The following is a 22,523-nucleotide window of genomic DNA, read 5'->3' as shown; positions in this document are numbered from 1 at the left end:
TATGTTTTGACTTGTTGCAACACGTTAGGTTGTGCATTTCAATTGGCCATGGCTGGATGGTTTTGTGTAGTTTTATTTCCCTGTTTGATATTTCAGTTGTCTTGGCCAATCAAAAGTATACAAGTGTGCAGTGAATATTTGCGGTATACCTATGTTTCTGATGACCTGCTGGTTTTACAGTGACTGGTATCAAACACTTCATTGCACATAAAAACTGGACTCATCAAAGATGTACATAAATACACTGTTAACAGACCCTCATCCTTTCCTCAATGGAGAACATGATGAATTCATACATTTGTTGACATTTTTGAGCAAAATGGCTTTTGTACATTCCAGTATTTTAAACCTATGTTTGTGCCTGGTAAAGAAAATATGGGATCCCCTGAGGCATAGCATTAACATTTGATCACAAAAAACACTATAACTGAAATGTGTGTTTAGATATATTTTAAAAATGTAGATATGCGGAAACACTTTTGTTCCTGTTAGGCCACCATTTCTGTTCTTAGCGGGCCAACCGAGGAAGAGCTCACCTTGGACTGCACAGGGTCATTTCTGGTTTTTTTCTCACTGTTTTCTCACTGATGGGGGGGCCTGTCACCTGCCTGGAGTAGAAGATTTCTGCTGGCTCTTTGATGCACCATGGGTAAAGGTTGTCAGGGGGCTGTCAGTGGTGTCACACTTCCTCTACTTCATTTCGTTCATGTGCTCCAATAGCAGTGGAGCCTCTCTTTGCATCTGGAAATCAAACCTGTGGCCGTGTGTGGGGTTTGAGGGTCGGCCGTCCTACAGACTGCATCACAGTCTCCCCAGTCTGTCCTTTTCAGCAGGATGTTCTGTTACAGCGTTACGCTCCTCCCCTGTCTGTAGATGATTACTGATGAGCTCTGTCAGTGCTCATCTGTTCCTGAGCTTGGGTCCCTGACCACTCTAAGAGACCGCAAAGATAAGCACACCCGGAACCGACTAAGACTAACTAACGCCACACAAACTTTTTTTTTCAAGATGTTAAAAGGGCAATATTCAGACAGAAGTGTGTCAGGTTTTAAAAAAGAACTGTTAACTTGCCAGATCCGGCTGTTTAGAGAAAGTAAAGGAGAAACATGTTACACTCATGTAGTGAAAGAAGTTTCACCATTATGGACGAATGAGAAACAAACATGCTGGGGATTCTGTTGTTCTTTCAAGTGGCCGTGATAGATGTCACCATCCCCAATTGTTTCAGTAATGGGTAAATATTTAAATGTTATCTAAATATCCAATAAAACAAATGTGACAAATGCACTAAATATATGCATTTTCTTGAAATGTTTATTTATTTGTGCTGCCGTTCTCCTCAACTTGAAAATGGAGAAAACGGTCATAGTAAACATGTCTCCAGTAAAATAAAGAATGCAAAGAAGTAGATTTTAACAGATTGGCACTAATAGTGGACAATTACCCTTTTGTCTTTAAACTGGGATTATTCAAAATCACTTTTCAATGAGTATTTAGTGAAAGCTTTAAAAAAAGAGATTTGCACCATTCAGTGTACCTAATATAGAATTTTACATATGTATTTCCTGCAAGAAAATAAATGATAAATCGAATAAATGATCCTGACCTTTTCCACAGTGTATATAATACCAGTCATGATAAATTATGTTTTAAAGAATAATAATATTTGTTTTTCATTATCAGAACAGAGAAGGTATTTGGCATTTGCTGTCTGATTTGTTGTGGACTGCAACTTCCTGGTTGCTATACTGTATGTTAATGTCACATAAAAAAAGCTTCCCTTTAAAGAAATTGAATCCTCTTGGAAAAAGTATCTAACTGATAGTCTGAGAATTGTTTTTTATTTATTTGAAATGCTTCTCAGACTCAGAATCTCACAGTTACCTCTGTGGCACTTTAGGTGTTGGAAAAGCACAGTTGGCTGTTGCAAAAATATCCTTCAAGTGTGCTCTCTCAGACACGGAAGCAAGCTAACACTGAAAGTCTCAGTCATTAGTATATTACCAGATGGCAGTTCAATGATGTAGTAGTTGGAACCATCTATGGTGATATTTGTAAAGCCCAATTGACTCACATATACTCACTGAGCACTTGATTAGGTAGACTTGTACACTACCTGGTTAATGCAAATATTTAATCAGCCAATCATATGGCGGCAGCTGTTTTTCAGACAGAATGGGGAAGAAATGTGATCTAAGTGACTTTCACCATGGAATGATTGTTGGTGCTAGACAGGATGGTTTGAATATCTCAGAAACTGCTGATCTCCTGTGATTTGCACTCACAACAGTCTTTAGAGTTTGCAGGGAATGATGCAAAAAACAGGAAAAATCCAGTGAGCAGCAGTTCTGCGGGAGAAAACGTGTTGTTAATGAGAGAGGCTAGATTAGGGCCAAACTGGTCAAAGCTGACAGGAATGTGACAGTAACGCAAATAACCACCTAATAAAGTGTTCACTGAGTGTCAGTCAGATACTACTGTATGTACACATTGCCACCTAAGGTAATGTAGTATTCCACCAGGTGGCAAAAGAGACCACATTTTAACTTTGTCAGTGGCCACTCAAGCAAGCAAAAGCTCTTGTTCCTCATGCTCTCATCATGAAAAGCCAAGCTCCCACATTTCCACATCAAAGCATGAAAGCTTTATGTGTATTTTCTTTTAGAAAAATACACATAATATTGGAATATCTGTGAGGTGGGAGGTGGGAGGTGGGGGAGAAGGGTAATCTGATTTTGTATTACATGTACAATAAAAACAACCTCCTACTGAAGTTAAGGCTTCTATCCCAAATGAGAGTCTGATCTGAAGTAATGTATCTATGGTGTATTTCTCTCCAGCAGGAACCGTTCTTTCTCACTTAATTACTGTGGGGCACTTTAGCATTCTTAACTAGAGACATACAGTAGTCTAAATCTAGAGGGGTTGACATGCATTATATTGTCTGTATGTGTGTGTGCGTGCATGTGTGCATGCATGTGTTTTTGTATGTGGGGTACAATTACGGTAAGATTTGAGACTGAAGACCTGGAACCAACTGGGAAACAGCAACCCTGCAGCCAGTTATCCCATTGTAATGTGAGTTGAGGTTTCCACCTTGCTACTCTCCCATTAATTATTTTTTCATATTGTCGAGTCATGACCTTGAGGCTGGAGAGGCCTTGAGTTATTTGGATGTTCTTCTAGGATCTTTTGTGACTTCCTGGATGAGGTTTCGATGCGCCCTTGGAGAAATTTTAGCAGCCTGGTATGATTTAGCGCTCTTCCAAGTATCCTCCATTTGGAGATAATGGCTCTCACTGTGGAGTCCCACTGTCCCAGAGCCTTAGAAATGGCTTTGTAACCCTGTCCAGACTAATATATTTCATCTCTTCAGGGATTCCCATTGATCATGGCATAGTGTGCTTATAGAAACTTTGTGGTGACAACTTCACTTTTTGGTAATGTTCAATATTTAAATATTTTGTTCACTTTATTATGTAAATCTGTTTGCAGAGAATGGTATGAAAAACAAAAAACATCCAATGAGAAGCAGTTCTGCAGGCACAAATGTGGCGAAGGCTCAGACTGGTTGAAGCTGACAGGAAAGTGACAGTAATGCAAATAACAACACATTACAATGGTGATATGCAGAAGAGCATCTCTGAACACACAATGCGTTGAACCTTACAAGCGGATAGGCTACAGCAGCAAAAAACCAATCGGTAAAAAAGAAAAATCCAATAAATACCTAATAAAGTGCTCGCTGAATGTATATAGCACTTGTATCCAAAGCGCTTTACAATTGATGCGTCTCATTCATCCATTCACACACACACTCCAGCGATAGGCAGCCATGCAAGGTACCACTCAGGGACACTTGACAGGGAGGGGGACCGAACTGGCAACCTTCTGACTACTTCCTGAGCTAATGTCGTCTCTTTGTGAAGGTGTCTCCTTGTAACATTGTTTGGCAAAGAAAATCTAAATAAAATCAGCTGTATTACTCATACACCAATGAGAATTGTTATATGTATCATGTTAGTCAATATATTTAAATTTAGCTCGTCATTTCTCTGGCTAAGGGTTGACTCCAGGCTTCTCACACACTCACTCAGTGACTGGAGCAGTGGTGAGTTGGTAGACCGGTGGCAGCCAGACAGGGCGGTTATCTGGCTGTCCGCTCTGTGTCATCCCTCTCCCTCCCTGATGAGCCGGGGCGGAGGGAGCAGCTCGGTGGGTCAGACTGAGGATCCGCCGGCTCTGCGTGTGATGTCTACCCATGGGGGAAGTCATTCCGCTAGCTGAAGCAAGCTGCTGAAGAGTCTGCGTGTGAAATCGTCGTATGCCGAGGTTTCAAGTGCGAAAACCCTTTCCTGTCCCTTATGTGAGATATTTTTCTAAAGACTATGGCTCAAATCAATGGAATGATGTTCAGCAAACAAGGAAATGAAAGTGTTTTAAAACATGTATGGGAAGTTTTACAGGTAAAGAACAATCACTGGTGATCTTTGACTAGAAACAACCTTGTGCATAATATTAAATAAATTTAATTTAATTCTGAAACATTTTTTTATTTTTTTATTTTTTTAACTATAACTAAGCTCATTTCAGTAACCATAACTTATTTTCTGGCAAGAAAATGTAACGACAGATCTTGATTGAATCCAGACCTATGCTTTTCCCTCCAGTATGAATTTGGTCCATTCTTTTTCTGTTCCAGGCAGAATTACCCTTTCAGAAAATGTGTGCACTGAGATCTGAGATCATTTTTCAACTGAATCCCTCACACGACCTGTGATATCACCTGTGGAAGTGCTAGTTTAAAGGTTTCTGTGGCAGTTACCATTCATCTGGGCAAGATGTTAAATATAAAAGTTAAAAAAAAAAATTGGTAGTCTGATCTGGGTAAATATTTGAGAACAAACAATTTTCTTCAGATGAAGTATTTTTTGGTGCTGTGAGCTCTAGCTCATCCAGGGCATTGCTTTCATTCCGTCTCTTTTGTGCCCCTTGTCTTCTTTCCCCTCCCTCTGTACTCTCACCCCCAGCACTTCCCCCTGCATCACACGCACATACGCCTCGCTGCCTCCTGCAATTAACCTCCCCCTCTCCCTCACCCACCCCCCGCCCCCTTCTCTGTGTGTCTCTCAGCTAGCCAATCACAGGGCTCAGGCAGCTCCATGCCTTATATGGTGAATCTGGGCTGTTAAGGGAAAGGATTTTCAAGCAGCAATGAGTGGCACTGGCCTTTTGTTGTTCCGCAACTCGGAGTCTCCCCACACCAAAAGAACCTTTGCGCTCACTCAGCTCTTGTTCACCCCACAGTCCGCCCTAGGACCTTGTACCACAGTCCCCCACCCACAGGGGCAGTGAGGTGGCAAAAACTAAAAGGAAATATATAGAAGAAACAGCCTCCATTCAGACAGAGACGCTGCCACGTTTCCCATGGCCCTGAAATGGCAGTCCACACACACGCTGGCAGAGCAGTCAGAATTTTAGTGTTGAATTCAGCATTCAGCTATCACTCACAGAATGGTGGCAAGTAGAACAGACAGATGCTGACGCCAGCAAAAAAAAAAAACTCACACTTTACAAAACTGGACTCAGCCAGGGGCAAATCAACCCAAGGGACACAGTATGGCTGTATATAAAATGTTGATGAAGACATTGTTGCTGTTTGCGGTGCAGCATATTATTTGTTGTATATGGGCCAATGGGCATCTTGCATGTGGAAGTACTGCGCTGTGGTTTGTGTAATGCACAGAAGGTCATCCATGCATACTTGTCCACTGTCTGCAGGTACATAATCCTTCAGGCACGCACAACAACACACGCTTACGCTCAAATGCAACGTCCCACTCAAACTCTAGGCATGCATGCTGAGTGTACAGGGGCATGTCCATTGCATTATTTATTTGTTGCAGAGATGGTTCAACCAGTGTGAGCTACAGATTTACACTCACTGAGCATTTTATTAGGTGTTTATTAGACTCATTTATTTTGTTTATTGGTCTTGCTGCTGTTGCCTGTCCACCTAGAGGTGGACAGGCAAGCACCATTCTCTACAAACTCTAGAGACTGTTGTGTGTGAAAACACCTGGAGAATATAATTTCCGAGATACTCAAACCACCCTGTCTGGCACCAATATTTATTCCACAGTTTTTTCCCAATTCTATGATTTGGTCTGAAAAACAGCTGAACCTCTTGCCACTTAGACTGCATGCTTTTATTCATTTAGTTGCTGCCACATTCTAAATATAAATATTTGCATTAAGAAGCTGGTGCAGGTACAGGTCAACCTAATAAAGTTATCACTGAGTGTATGTATTATCCATTTATGCCACTGGCTATTTACTGAGGTTATGCATGTTAAGTATCATTCTCCAGGGTGTAGCACTGCTTCTCCAAAGATTTGAATTGACAGTGTTCTGGCCTGATGTATCATGCTCTCACTCACACACTAACACTCTTGAACACAGAGGCCTCACTCTATGTCACACTTGACTGGTCAAATCCCCTGAAACCAGGTCCCATGTGAAATGGCTTCCACAGCAATAGACAATTTTTGTAGGGCTAAAATTGCAATGTATTTCTATGAATTAACATTCTTTGAAATAACATTCTATGAAATAACATTCTACTCCGCCCCAGCCATCTACATAACACCTTCCTTTGTGCAATATGGCTCAGCTTCATGCAAACAATTTTAGATTTCTGTTCTTGTATGGGCGGCATGGATGGTGCAGTGGGTAGCACTGCCGCCTCACAGCAAGGAGGTCCTGGGTTCGAATCCCTGTTGGCCGGGGCCTCTCTGTGCGGAGTTTGCATGTTCTCCCCGTGTCTGTGTGGGTTTCCTCCGGGTACTCCGGTTTCCTCCCACAGTCCAAAGACATGCAGGTTAGGCTGATTGGAGAGTCTAAATTGCCCGTGGGTATGAGTGTGTGAGTGAATGGTGTGTGTGCCCTGCGATGGACTGGCGACCTGTCCAGGGTGTATTCCTGCCTTTCGCCCAATGTATGCTGGGATAGGCTCCAGCCCCCCGTGACCCTGTTCAGGATAAGCGGGTTAAGATAACGGATGGATGGATGGATGGATGTTCTTGTATGACAGGACTCCAGACCAAAACTGGACTGTGTGTCTTTCTAGTGCAGCATTAGCAGCTGTAGTAAACAAAGTGCTTCAGGTGAGTGTGGTTTCTCAGACCCTTGTGTGGCAAGGGTAAAGCAGGGTAAAGCCACACAGCTGTACAGCTCCTCTCTGTACCCGTACCAGTCTCCCCTCTGTACCCATGTGCCTAATCCCTGCTCCTCCATGTCCCCTCACCCTATCATCACCCTGGAAAGCCACTGCCATCTCCATGGAGATCAGAGCACCACACAAAAGCATTCCATGATGGCTGTTATTATATGGAATGACAATCTATCTATCTACCTGTCTGTCTGTCTGTCTGTCTGTCTGTCTGTCGATGTTGGTTTTCAAAAAACTGAAATTTTGAAATAGTTTCATTATAGATAAGGTATTCAGATATATACTTACTTAACTATAATAAATAAATAAATAGTTATGTAAGTAAGTAAGTAAATAAATAAATAAATAAATAAAAAATAAATTAAACATATAGGCATAGTAAAATAGGTCAAATGTGAGTTTATTTGAGAAAAGCAGGACCACATCTGACAGCATTAGCATTGCACATTGTAATATTTTAACTATCGCCATCATAGGAGTGTGGAATTGTTCCATTTTGAGGACTGGGTGAAGGGAAGCAGCGTTGATTCTTAATCTGCAGCTCATGAATATTGTATGAGGTTAAGCCTGTACCAAATAGCACATACCATAGCCTTTTTTGTTAAATACTGCAGCACTTATGTACGTGTCAAATCCTTACTGTTTCAATGGATATCTGAACTGGTATGTGCATGAGTGTGCATTGCTGTACATGCAAAAGACATGCAAAAATGACCTTTTTTCAGTTATACCACAAGAGGCTGAAAATACTTCTTCTCCCATTGCAAGAGGACTCCATAATTTCACGCTGTTAATAACTGAATCCCACTGGGCAGTACATGGCCTGGGGCCTTGTTCTTTTGGCAGCTAATTGGCAGCACTGAAGCTCTGATTGATCAATGTGTCCTTCGCAGCCTGAATAATTTGATCCCGCGTGGATGTTAATGGAAGATAATGCTCTGGCCTGGCCAGCTTTTTGGACATACAGTCCAAATACAGTCAGCTTTTCACTGCCTCAGATAGAACACATAACACACCAGATCCTGTCGTGTCTAGGAAACGACAGAGTCCAAATCTCCAATTTGTCGAAAAACATCTTCATGAGGGAAAAGACACCACGGCAGCAAGCTCTTCTGGAAAATTAGACTTTATTTAGCACAAGTGCATAAAGCCGGACCAGTTTTGCAAAAACATGGACCTGGACTGTCATTTTTACACCCATTTTATACACAGTTAAAACCTCATTGTGGCCAATCACCCACACTGTTCTTATCATAACTCCTCCTAAAACATCAGCTGACTTGGCAGCGCTACCTTCTCGGTTCTGAAACCATCGTGGGCGAATCGCTCTATTGATTTCCAAAACAAAAAAGTATTACATACATCTTGCTTTGTAGGCTGTTTCTTCTAACAAACTGGAATCATTAACATGGGAAACATGTAGAACACAGTGCTATTCACTATATAGTGTTTTCCAGAACTTTCTACGACCTATAGATCATTTTTGGTACTTTTCGCAGCATAATAATCATTTTTGGGACTTTCCACTTCATATTAATTATTTTAGTCAACTTTAGATTACACATGGGTCACTTATACACTTCTAACACAAACTTATCAGCAGTAAATTATTAAAAATATACAGACATACTAAACATTTGATTAATATTCTCTTCTAATTTTCTTTTCTAATATACAGACATATTAAACATTTGATTAATATTCTCTTCTAAGTGAGTAAATGTACGTTGCATTCTTTGCATTCTTTGCTCTCATTTCAACAGTTTTCACTGTGGTTTCTTGCATTTTCATAAGGTCAGCTGTAATGTTCTAGGTTCATTTGATTGGATAACAAGCAGTGTACATGGGATATATTGATTATAAGCCACTTACATATAGATACACTTCTGGCATGAATCATTAAGAGTTTTGGAGAAACCAGCTGTACAGGCATATCAGACACCTAACGTCCTTGACTGTCTACACAGTTCAGACGTTTGTTGTAGTTTTTCACCAGGTTTGCACAGATCTTGGGAGGGATTTTGGTCCACTCCTCTTTGCAGATCCTCTCCAAATCTTTAAGGTTCCGAGGCTGTCGCTTGGCAACTCGAAGCTTCAGCTCCCTCCACAGATTTTTGATGGGATTTAGGTCTGGAGACTGGCTAGGCAACTCCAGGACCTTAATATGCTTCTTTTTGAGCCACTCCTTTGTTGCCTTGGCCGTATGTTTTGGGTCATTGTCATGGTGGAAGACCCACCCACAACCCATTTTCAGTGCTCTCACTGAGGGAAGGAGGTTGTCGCCCAAAATTTCCTGGTACATGGCCCCATTCATCCTCCACTCGATACAGTCAAGTCGTCCTGTCCCTTTAGCTGAGAAACACCCCCAAAGCATAAGGTTTCCACCTCCATGCTTCACAGTGGGGATGGTGTTCCTGGGGGTGTACTCAGCATTTCTCTTCCTCCAAACAGGGCAAGTTGAGTTGATGCCAAATAGCTCTATTTTGGTCTCATCTGACCACATCACGGGCCTGTACATGTGCCTTCTTCAGCAGAGGAACCTTCACGGTGTAGTGTGTTACTGATGGTTCTCTTCGTGACTGTGGTCCCAACTGCCTTCAGGTCATTAACAAGCTCCTCCTGTGTAGTACTGGGCTGATCCCTGACCTTTCTCATGATCATTGATATCCCACGAGGCGAGATCTTGCGTGGAGCCCCAGACCAAGGGAGATTGGCGGTGACTTTGTGTTTCTTCCATTTTCGAATAATTGCTCCAACAGTTATTAACTTCTCACCAAGCTGCTTGCTTATTTTCTTGTAGCCCATCCCAGCCTTGTGCAGGTCTACAACTTTGTCCCTGATCTCCTTAGACAGCTCCTTTGTCTTGGCCATGGTGGAAACGATGGAATCTGATTGATTGTGTGGACAAGTGTCTTTTATACAGTTACATAACGAGTTGACACAGGTGTTTTGGGTAATTGAGATTAGGAGTGCTTCTTAATGGAAAAATAACTGGTCTGTGGGAGCCAGAATTATTGCTGATTGGTAGGGGATCAAATACTTATTTCATGCAAAAATATGATAATAAATTTATAAAATGTATATGATGTTGTTATTGTGGATTATTTTGGGATATTCTGTCTCTCAATGTTAAAATGTACCTATGATTAAAATTCTACACATTTCCATTCTTTGTAAGTGGGCAAACCTACAAAATCAGCAAGGGATCAAATAATTATTGCTCCCACTGTACAAATGGAAATTCTGAAGCTAGGTCCACACTTGAAAGTGAGCCAGTGAGACAGAGGATTAAGCGCTCATATACTTATCCCAAGTAGCTAGATGGCGCTTCTTTGTAACCACTTGGACAGCGGTTTCTGAAGTACGGCCAACTCACGACCAATCGGTTCCAGTGTCCCAGAGACAATAACGCTGCTGTTGCTCAGCACTATAGCCATGGTGGCCATTAATGTGAAAGAACATTTAAGAAGATGGATGCGTCCAAAGTCTAGGCAAATTTTAGTCTTCCAAGGTTGTGCTGGGTTAGAGTCATCATCAATGCTTACATACAAGGACATATGTATGTGTCCAGCCAATCAGTGTGAGAGGCTGTGGTGTGGGCTTGGACTTGGCAGAATACTGCTGTAGCTTCTTTTGGAGTTGGCACAGAATAATAGGCATGATGCATAGAGGCAGAACAACAGACATTGCAATATTTCATTTTAATATGGAACAGCGAAAAAATGCAGGACTACTAAACTATCAAGATAGCATGCTTGGTAGCTTAGCATTTGGAGAACTAAATTCAAGAATGGCACACTTTTCACTATATTCTATGATGGGCATTTTAACAGTTTTCATGGGTTGTGTTGGTATGAGAGGCCTCCATTATGCTAGCAGACTACACATTAGACTTAACCTGTAAGCCCATCCCTCAGCCCCACTAGCTTTAAGTTCCAACCAAGAGTAACAGTGAAAGAAAAGAACATTAATCAGTTTCTCCACAGAGCCTTTCTTTTATCTCACTGAAGGTCTGCGACTATTATTACTATTATTTTTCAGTCGTGTACGTCATGTACAACAATAATAATATGATAAGTGAAGATGTTTGGTATTTTCTTGGTATCGCCTAATCTTGGAAACTTATATTAATCTATTAAAATGGCTACATAACAAATAACCGTACATACACAAAAGCCATTTTCAAAAGAAAAATTTCTGTTGGCACATTTAATTATGTACTTGTTTGTACTTTATGTGAAACCCACAAAAGCCTTTTAGCATATTTTCATGCCGGCACATTTTCAAATTCCACTTAATCCAAACAGGTATCAAGTGCATTCTAATGTGACCTTGATCAGGGTTGCCAATTTTGGTAAGCTTACGGCAGAGAGATTTATTGAGTTCACAGGCAGGGGGGTCGGAGAAGATTGAGGGCGTGGACAGGGGGAAGGGGGTGAGGGGCTACTGAGACACTGAACGGGTAGGCTGTCAAAGATATGCAGCTAATGGATAGTCTGTAATGTTTATGAACCAATCTCACTTTGTCCTGCGAGCTGAAACATCATTTGTTTAATCAGGAAGTCTCTGTTTATACCTGCAGCCTTTATTTTATTTGGGGTGAGATGTGTTTGGGTAGTGTGAAACCATAGAACAGAGACTGAAAGCACATTTCACAAAAAAGGGTTGGCAACCCTGCCTAGATGATTTGATGATCCTTTCTGCAAACAATGGCAGTGATGCCTGGTTAGGAAAAACATGGTCAATGGTGAAGCTGTATGTAAAGGAATGCTTGTGCACCTTATATCATCCATGCTGTTAGTCTTGATATGGCATATTTATCTTTCCTGTGCGCATCTGCCAGGTGTCCAGCAGCAGGTGATTATCTGAGATGGGGGAAGCTGTGAGGTGATGAATGTGCAGGATTTTCCATCAGCGCTGGGGAGCCTCTATCATTTGAATTCAAAATCATGCAAAACAGGCTGACCCACCTGCCAGCAACACAGCTCCCTGGCTTGTACAGCTTTCATGGAGCTAGTGGCATGCAGCAGGGAGGAAGCACTCCAGACCGGCTGGGAAACCTATCCCAGAATGCACTACTGCTCATCCGTGATGTGTCATAGACACCTGCGAATGGGAGGTTGAGGCACTTTACACTGCTATGGTCACATTGTGTACTGGAAGCCAGGGGGCTTGCTCTGACAGTGTTAATCCTAGCTGTATCTAACTGGCAGGTGTCCTACATCAGAAATCCCCGCCGCCCCGCCCCATACCCACCATCTCCTCACCTGAGATTGTGTCTTTTTTCTTCAACAAAACCAGTGCTGATGAAGCACTGATTTCTTATACAGTGGGAGCAATAATTATTTGATCCCTTGCTGATTTTGTAGGTTTGCCCACTTACAAAGAATGGAACTGTGTAGAATTTTAATCATAGGTACATTTTAACATTGAGATACAGAATATCCCAAAATAATCCACAATAACAACATCATATACATTTTATAAATTTATTATCATATTTTTGCATGAAATAAGTATTTGATCCCCTACCAATCAGCAATAATTCTGGCTCCCACAGACCAGTTATTTTTCCATTAAGACGCACTCCTAATCTCAACTCATTACCCAAAACACCTGTGGCACGTGTACAGGCCCATGATATGGTCAGATGAGACCAAAATAGAGCTATTTGGCATCAACTCGACTCGCCATGTTTGGAGGAAGAGAAATGCTGAGTACAACCCCAGGAACACCATCCCCACTGTGAAGCATGGAGGTGGAAACCTTATGCTTTGGGGTGTTTCTCAGCTAAGGGGACAGGACGACTTGACTGTATCGAGGGGAGGATGAATGGGGTCATGTACCAGGAAATTTTGGGCGACAACCTCCTTCCCTCAGTGAGAGCACTGAAAATGGGTTGTGGGTGGGTCTTCCAACATGACAATGACCCAAAACATACGGCCAAGGCAACAAAGGAGTGGCTCAAAAAGAAGCATATTAAGGTCCTGGAGTGGCCTAGCCAGTCTCCAGGCCTAAATCCCATCGAAAATCTGTGGAGGGAGCTGAAGCTTCGAGTTGCCAAGGTACAGCCTCGGAACCTTAAGGATTTGGAGAGGATCTGCAAAGAGGAGTGGACCAAAATCCCTCCCAAGATCTGTGCAAACCAGGTGAAAAACTACAACAAACGTCTGACCTCTGTGCTTGCCAACAAAGGTTTCTCCACCAAGTATTAAGTCCTATCGTTTGCCATAAGGTACCAATCTGGCCCAGTCAAATTAAATCTGGAGCAATCTTGGCTCCCCGGTGTACAACTCTTAGTAAGTAACTTAGGTGTTATTTTCTGTCTTAACTGGAGTTTTTCTGGAACACATTCCTGCATTGTGTCTGCAAACATTACATGGAATTTACATGGAATTTTAGCCTTTCCATATATGCCACAGAGAGAATCACCCATCGATTTGTGCTTTTGTACACATCTTAGCTATAGTGCATTTCCACAGCAGCTATTACAAAATACATCTGCTTGAGTGTAAACCAAAAACAAACAGGATGGAACATATTATGGCTGCTCTGGCTCATTTACTCTGGCTTTAATAAATGTGATCTTTTAAGTGAAAGTTGGGCAATTGTAAAATCACAAAATTGCTTTTCCATTAAAATGTCCACTCACTTTACTGTTTTTTTTTCTCTCCAATTTGTACTTTTTATTGGATTTAAAGAATATATGGTGAATAACATACCTAAAATAGATATGTTTGAAGCTACATTTGGCAGACTTGGGAGTCACACAACAACCAGTACCAGGCTTAACACAGGCATGTCTCTGCACACTACAGCTAACAGTACCAGGCTTAACACAGGCCACTCTCTGCACACAACAATGAACAGTACCAGGCTTAAAACAGGCCTCTCTCTGCACACAACAGCTAACAGTACCAGGTTTAACACAGGCCTGTCTCTGCACACTACAGCTAACAGTACCAGGTTTAACACAGGCCTGTCTCTGCACACTACAGCTAACAGTACCAGGTTTAACACAGGCCTGTCTCTGCACACTACAGCTAACATTACAGAGGCTTAACACAGGCAGAGACGGGCTCCTCTGCATAAATGTCCATTAACATGACGACAGTTCACACTTAGAAAAGCTGCCAGTTTTCTCACCTGATAGTGACAAGACAAACCCCACGGTGATGGATATAACATATAACAGTGAAATGAAAGCAACACGTATAATGTTCTACGGGGATAACCCTGCAAACAGCATACAGACAATATGCAGACGATGGCTCTGGGCCATTGTAGCCTTTTTTACTTTTAAACTTGTGTTTGTGCTCACAGTGGTCCGTAAGACCCAAAGATTCAGTAAGATAAATAGTACAAATATTATTATTTAACAGTAGAAATGAGGTGCATTTTTTTTCTTTTTCAGTGTTTATGATTGTGTGAATTTTGAGTATAAGAATATCAGTTCTTGTGAAGCAGAGGACCAGAGGAATGACCTCTGATTTGTTATTGGGCACAAAGCCAAAGTATATGTACAATGAGAACTAGATCAATGTCGTGTGAATAAACATCAATCAAATAATGAATTAAATAGTATAACATTTTCACTATGTGCATATCATTTTACAGATTGATTGACCAAGTTGTGTTAACATTGAACAAAGAAGATGTTTTGCCCCTCAATAATGTGAACAAATCAAACAAAAGTCAAGACCTCCGACTGAAGAATGAAAACCAAAATGTTCTTTTTATAGCACATTTATTCACATTAAACCCTGAAATCTCAAGGCTTAACCAATTTCAGCCATAAAGAGCTGAATGCCTTCTTCAGTTAACTAAATAAATCAGTTGACTCATTATGGTGTCTCTGTTGCACCATATTGAAACAAGCATCTGTACCATGTACGAATGTGGGTGACAATCCTTTCTCTTTGCTATACCGATTCCAAGCCCTTGCACAAACCCAACACCATGTTAAGGCTAAAGTAACTACCATTTGGTACAAGACAAACGTGTGAATAAAATTCCCCTCTATGCCACAGAGGAAAAGCAATGTTAAACTAAAATGAAACATATGTAAAAGGAAGGAAGACTTTTTGCTTTAGAATAAAATTGCTTGAAAACTTCAACCAAAACACCCTTCTGAGCAATCAGTTATAAAATGGCAGAAATATTTTTTGTAGCTGAAGGTAAACCAGGAGTGATCTTTTAAAATTCACTGATAGTCAAATGACAGCATAAGAACCACATGTACATTCATGACAAATTACTAAATCATAATGAAAACATTTCTTCAAATGACTGTAAATTAAAACCAATGTGACTCGAAATAAGTTGTGCAGTAAGTTTGAAAAACAATTCATATGCCCTGTAATTTCATTCCATTCAGTACCACTTCTTCACTAAGTGTATTTAAAATGTATTTTCTGTAAACGCCATCTCGACAATAAACATTTACACAGCACATTCATTTAACATTCCATTAGCATTGTGTGGTTCAAACATTGTAATTAAGTTTAACAACAGCAACATTCACACAATCCATCATATATCTGGAATGAATAAGTCTGTTCCTGGAACCGAATACAGACAATGATTTCAGCTAATGCCCACTGTTTGGGGTGACCTGTTTGTGAGTTGTTGTTGCATCTGAAGGTTATTTTGGCTGAAGTCAAACCATCCACACCAAGTGCAAGACATGCGACAACCAAAAAGACGGCTTGTCTTCTAATCCATGAAATTATTCATTATCCTTAATCATTTGCTGGAGGATGTATACTCCTACCTTGTAATCTTTGGCATAACTGTGGTATGCTATCAAGGTTGCCAATACACTACGTCTAGCTCAGTTGCTATGCTCAGCTCACTTCCTTTTTAAGTTCATTTTATCATTGAAGTTCCATAACAGAATTTGTACTGACAGGAAATTAAAAGGTATCAATTCATAGTTTAATGCCACCTGATGACTGTTGTGTCATGACGCCACAGCAATGGAGAACTGTTCGTACAATAGCTCAAGTAGAGCAGTAATGTTGAGCCGTTGAACTGGTAGACAAGATTGCAATGGCAGCCTTTCTTTTTTTAATCTTGTGGCTAACTGGCCTCTTCACCCTGTTTCACTGCAGTCGTACCCGGTAAAATAAATCACACATTGACATCACACAATATCGCTAATCCATCTGTCGAAAATGAAAACCAGGAGACTGATGTACACATGACTTTAGGGAATCCAAACATACCAGAAAACAAATAATAATTACAGGCCTAATTAAAATTAAAATTACGATTAGTCAAAAGGCTCTGGAAACATAAAACTTATGGTAAGAAGAAAAAACAAGCAAACAAACATATTACCCTCAGGATTGCCTGTGCTTTGTTCAACAGGCTACATCCAACAAAAAGAAAACAATAATACTAATAAAGTAAACATCGTAATATGGCCTACTTAGTTGTAATATTTGTGTGGAAAGCTTAGCCCTTTTGTAGCAATACCCCTTGAATAGAAGCATCTGTTTTCAGGCTACTTGCACTATATGCATATATTAACTCAATGCAATATGCATGTGTGTTAAGTAGTGTCAGTGAGTAATATGATTGTAAAGTCTGACAAAAAAAACACGATTCCAATATTCCTACAATGCTGCACACCTGTAAGTACCCACCTGCAGCCTGTTACACAAAGTAGAATACTGAGTTAGCTGGATAACGGCACTGGTTAAAACCTGGACCCCTGCCAAATCTGGAACATGGACTAAAGGAAAAACAGAAGTTATCTGGCTGTCTCAGTAATCCTGCTGTGTAGAACAGGCCCCTGGTCTCCAAGTTCACTGATCGCAAAAAAAAGATGTATGTCGTCATGGTTCTTATAAGTGAACCTGACAAGTCTATGAACAGCATTCAAAAATAAAAACCACATCCTCCTACTCAGATGATTTCATTTCAATGAAGGTTTTTGCAGATTGCTTTTAGCAAGACAGCCTGTGAATTATGTCAGTAGTAGCTTCTAACACGTGCTCCAGAAATGAGTTTGAGAGTTTCTTCTGACACAATCAGACAGGCTAATAACAGTGCAAGTGGACCCAGAGCCTTTATGCAATTCCCCATACATTTAGGGAGACAGCCATTTTGGAGAAATATTTGTTTTCTATTCCAATTGTCGTCCAAAACAATTTTCCACTATTATTTTTCATATTTTAACTGCATGCTTTGCTTAATGGTCCAATTCTTCAAGGCAAAGCTATGACCAATGAGGGTGTGTTTAAGAGTCAACGTCCCTGATTCCAGAGAAGTGTACTGTGATCCTGTGGAGAAAAATCCTGGTGTCCTTGAAAATAAACTTTGCTCAATCATATAACTGCATACAAAGCCACAGATTTGGACACCAACTTAAAATATTTGCATGAGCAACTATGCTTTTTTTTACCAAAAATCCCCACGACTGTCTTTAAAGTTCTTTGATGCTCATTTCCTTTAGATCCAACATTAACTTTATGTGCCTTAATGTGCATAGCTTCACTGATGAATTTGCATTGCTGAGCTACAGAGCTGAGCTCCCACACAAACAGTTATGACAATTCTCAAAGCAGACACCTTTTGAGTCCATGACCCCTGCTTTTTGTTCTCAAAAGCATACCTTTCTTATTCCATCAAAAAGCACTTTTCACATTAAAAAAACACACAAAAATAACACTGTTTTAGTAATGTTTGAGTGACAGAACAGAATAACCCCCAGTACTACTGTGCAAACACAATTTAAAGTTACTAACTGTAAAACAAGGCGAGGCATGCTGGCAAGAAATACCCTTTGGTTTGTCAGCCATTTCTGACCCACTCCACTGAGCAGTTCCTCACTCTGCAGCTGAAAATGACCGTTCACTGGTACACAAAACCGCAGAGGCAAACTCCCATTATACAACAGGGCATAAACCAATCAGAGAAGACGAACAGCCCAGCATTAACACCATTTAGCCAATCACTTTCTGACCCCCAGCACATGCATGCCAGGGCCCATATTCAAACATCTAATATAACACTGCATTTACAACTTATTCTTCAGATTCAGAACAGCAAACAGTGTTTATAGGTGTAAGATACAGCATACAGATCCTACCTGAAGGTATTCTAAGGCAGTTTTTACATTTTGTATTCCATTTTCATTGGAAATGTGATTGAGATGCAAAACGCTGTAATATACAGTCCCTGCGTTGCTGGCTAGATTGTCTTAACAAAGTTAAGCCCACAAGTATTCAAGTATTCCTTGCCAGGAAAACAACTCACATGCATCTGCACTTTCTGCACACCAGTGTCGAGTTCTTGTTTTACAGTGTTCCTCATGGTGCAATTGCATAAACCCCTCTGACCTACAAACACAGATCCAGTTCATTATTACTATTTGCTTATTTTCATAATAAGTGGTTTCTTTCCTGCAAGTACTGCGTGGGATCTCCAAATGAAGCTCGATTTGAAGTCTCCATTACCTTCATTTCGAAACCAAAAACTGCTGGAGCAATCCCTTCACCTTGTCTGACCCCAGAATGAAAAAAATAATATCCACACCAGGCTGACTGCTGTAGAGGACAACACACTGGCTTTGTGTGCTGTCATTGTTTTTGTTCATCTTGCAACACAAAAGCTAAAATTGAATTAACACAAAACAACAAAACCTGATGATGTCAATCGTGGCCATACAGACTTTGCCTAGGTTTTGCATTTGATATCTGTCTTTTGACTACAGCGTTCGCTGTATCAGCTTGTGAGCCACTGGTGACATCGCCCCTGTGTTTTTCATTCAAACTGTGGCCCGGGGATGGGACTTAGGTCAGCTCCAACAAATTTGGTGACAGGGACCCCGGCAGTTATGTTTCTGAATGGCATTATTACAACAGCAGGGACTCCAGCTCGGTGGCTGTATTGATCTGGAGCCCTGGGAACTTGCAGCAGCACGGTTATGGAACATTTCCAGTGCGTTACCAAACATGAAAGGAAAACATTCACATTCCGGGCGGGCCAGCCGGGAGACGGGCTGTCCCAGCAGCTCTTCCTTCTGAGCCGATATCTTTCCCAGCCCAGAAGCACAGCGCTCAAAACCCTGTACCTGCTGTCAGAGGGGGCCTGCGACGCAGCCTGACAGTATGTACAGAGAGCGCTAGGCGGGACTACATCAGCCGCCTGACGCCTCGGCTGGTTCAGATCCGCTGTCCCTGGACAGCAAAGCGCTGCACAAAGCGCTGCACCCAGTCTACTTTGACAACTCAACACTGACGAGAGTCGCACCCTGCTCCCAATTCCCCTGAACAGAAAACATACACGCGCCGAAGGCGCAAACATACAAAGTGGAGATCAGCATTCAAGGGAACTAAATTTGTGCATTTTTTTGTCACAGCATAGAGTGAAAAGAAACACATTTAAAAAAAAAAAGCAAATCCAGACATATTTCCACATGCCTGTAATTCATTTTGCTTTGCTTTTACAAGGGTTTAGCGGTCCTCTGTCTCATGTAGTCCCCCCCTGCATCACATCATGCTCTTCCTGTGCTGGGACTGCTGGGGGCTCTTCAGCTTGGCGCTCTGCGAGGGCGTGAGGGGCGCGGCGGGGGCCTCCTCCAGCTGGCGGTACAGCGCCCGCAGGCCCTGCACCTCCTCCAGCACGTCCTGGGCCTGGCCCCAGGTGGAGGCGGCCTCCTGCAGCAGCCTCTCAGCCTCCCCGCCCTGCATCTCCTGCACCCGCACCTGGGCCAGCAGCTCCTGAGTTCTCTCCAGCTTCTGGGAGATGAGGTCCTGCAGCCGGCTGATGGGCTGGGCCGGGGCGGACGGAGAGGAGGGGAGGGCGCGCTTGGTGGCGCGCGTGTCCGAGTGCGAGAGGATCTCCTCCATGGAGGCGCAGCGGCTCTTCTCGGCCGGGGTCAGCCTCTTGCTGGGCTGCGGGGTGCGGGCCTGCCCGTCGGGCTGCTGCCGGTCCCAGGAGATCTCGCCCTTTCTGGGGAGGCTCCCCGCCCTCCCGGCCGGCTCACACGGCGCCGCGGGTTTGCCGCCCTCCGAATCCGAGCCCTGGCCGCCCAACGCGGCCTGCCCCGCCGGTTTGTCCAGGTCGACCCGGAAGCTCTTGTCGCCGGTGTCCTGCTCCTCTGGGGTGCTGGCGTCCTCCTCCTGGATGAGGTCCAGAGTCAGCATGCCATCGGAGGTGGAGGTGGACGCCTGCAGACAGAGCAGCACATTTCAGCCCCGTTGCCGGCCGACACACCTACAGCAATCCCCTTTAAAGGTGCAATACAGAGGAAGATGCATTTCCTGCTTTCCATTCTGCCCCTCATCTGACCCAGCAAGCATGTTGACGTCAGTTAGACCTCTAATCAATGCCAGCCTCGGAGGTCGATATTATGTCGATTCGTGGATTTTTTTTGATGTTGGTAATTTAATGATTACAAAACACTGATCTATTATAGGTAGAGAAGTGTTTGCATCATTACTCTACATCAGTCAGCCTTGTAGCCATTACACATGTAGAAATATTTTTGGGGGGGATTAAAGGAAACCTAATCTATCCATAACCACACAGGAGCAATTCACTCTAGATCCTTACAGAAGTTAACAAAACTGAGATCTGAAACCTGGAGGTATTAACCAGCCGCTAATACATGCAATCCCCGATGGAGGCAGCACGTACCACTGCCATGAGATGCCCACGGGTGGGCAGGCGGCGGGTGTGTGGGATCTTGGCACGGTCGCGCGTGGGATGAGCCAGGAGGCTTTCCTCTTCCACCGTAACCTGGAGAGAGGGAAATGGAGACGGTGAGGCAGAGATAGGAGGGTGAAGAGGGGGACAGGATCTCCATGCTAGCCCAGGGGCTTCGGGATTTTAATTGATCAGATGTTCCATCTGAACATCGACCGGGGACATGTGATGGGCCCGGACACACTCAGAATGTTGCATAAGCTCCCACGGGACAAACAAATTCAGTCTGTAGCTGTTGTTGTTTGCTCAGGGCCAATGTTCCAACAACACAATTACCAATGTGCCCTAAATAAGCCACTGATAAGTGCATAGTTTCAGCAGCAGTGTGGCACAGTGGCTAAACTAGCCTTGTAAGCACTAGGCTGCAGCTATGATTTCTAGATGGAGTGCTGACTCTGGACCCTTGTGTAATCTAATTCCTGTGAATTCACCCAGTGAATATTCACCTGTTTGGAGGGTTTGTAATGCCCCTGGACAAAGCATCTAGGAGGCAAATAGATAGCATACTGAAATAATATATATATGCATTAGCACGTTAGCTCAGTCAGGCAGCCAGGTCAGACTAAAAGCTTGAGTGAGTTGGTAAAAGCCTTACGCTCAGACTGGCAGCCCACTTGATTGTTCACTGTCTTAGATGTGCCAACATGTGCATCCCTTCCATATTACACTTCCTGCTACCTTCCATATTACACCTCCTGCTACCTTCCATATTTTCGTCCAACGGGTTATCTGTGATAACCACATGCATTTCCACAAATGGCCATTTCTGCTCATCTCATACCATCTTCATACCTCGCTCAAGTTTATACCTTGGCCTAACTGAACTGTTTTACAGTAAACCAATGTAGGTATAGCAGCCTTTGTCTGAAGTGACTTGCATCTAGAATTACGGTGTTCATTTTGCTGTTGGGTGAAAATGAATTTATTGGGTTGGAAGTGATCTGAAGGGGAGTTTAACATGGTGATCAGCTGGTTCCTTTGCATTGGTGTTCATTCATGCAAATACATTTTTCAATTTTTTATGTTTCCCAGATGTCCCATGCCCATGTGTGACATGCAAAATATATTTCTGAACAGGATCCACATTCAAGGTTTTTTTACTTCTGCACTATTGCACTCCCAATATTAAAAAATGTTTAATAATAGCATGTATTCTGAAACAGTGGTATGAATATATTACCTGACATAATAATGAGAATCTAGAATCTCAAGAGTGCTTTACAGTTCCACTGTATATTGGAGTTTCAAATGTAACCTTATTGCATTGCTGCTTTACACATATTGTATTGTGATTCAAATGTGACTGTCTATAATCACCACAAATATTGTTTTTCCATCCTGATGTTCACAGTCCACAAAGATCACCTGAGCCAGATTCAGCCAAGATGAAATTCTTACAAAAAGAAACCAAATTTCTGCATGGTGACCAACAAGTGTTACATCTAAATAAATATTTTTTGCTCTTAACCATTTATTAAATGTATTTATTTGCTGCCATTTGAAATTAAGCCCAGAACCTGAATAAAAACGTGTTGATTGGTGTTTTTTTTTTCTTCAGTCCTATAATATTGAG

At 42.2% G+C, this 22,523-nt stretch overlaps 1 protein-coding gene across 1 annotated transcript in view; it reads right to left on the bottom strand.

Moving 5' to 3' along the window:
* Positions 1-14,961: 14,961 nt before the first annotated feature.
* plekho1b (pleckstrin homology domain containing, family O member 1b) overlaps positions 14,962-22,523 on the bottom strand; it is a 29,994-nt gene continuing 22,432 nt past the window's right edge. The window contains exons 5-6 of the mRNA XM_061257643.1: positions 20,882-20,983; positions 14,962-20,412 (exon numbers count right to left, since the gene is read on the bottom strand). Coding sequence (XP_061113627.1) covers positions 19,732-20,412; positions 20,882-20,983 — 783 coding nt within the window. The 3' untranslated portion in view covers positions 14,962-19,731. The remainder of the gene's footprint in view (positions 20,413-20,881; positions 20,984-22,523) is intronic.

This window comes from Conger conger, chromosome 1 (genome assembly GCF_963514075.1).
Source record: "Conger conger chromosome 1, fConCon1.1, whole genome shotgun sequence".
Lineage (NCBI taxonomy): Eukaryota > Metazoa > Chordata > Actinopteri > Anguilliformes > Congridae > Conger > Conger conger.
The sequence above is the reverse complement of the archived record's forward strand: the minus strand, read 5'-3'. Positions and strand labels throughout refer to the sequence as shown.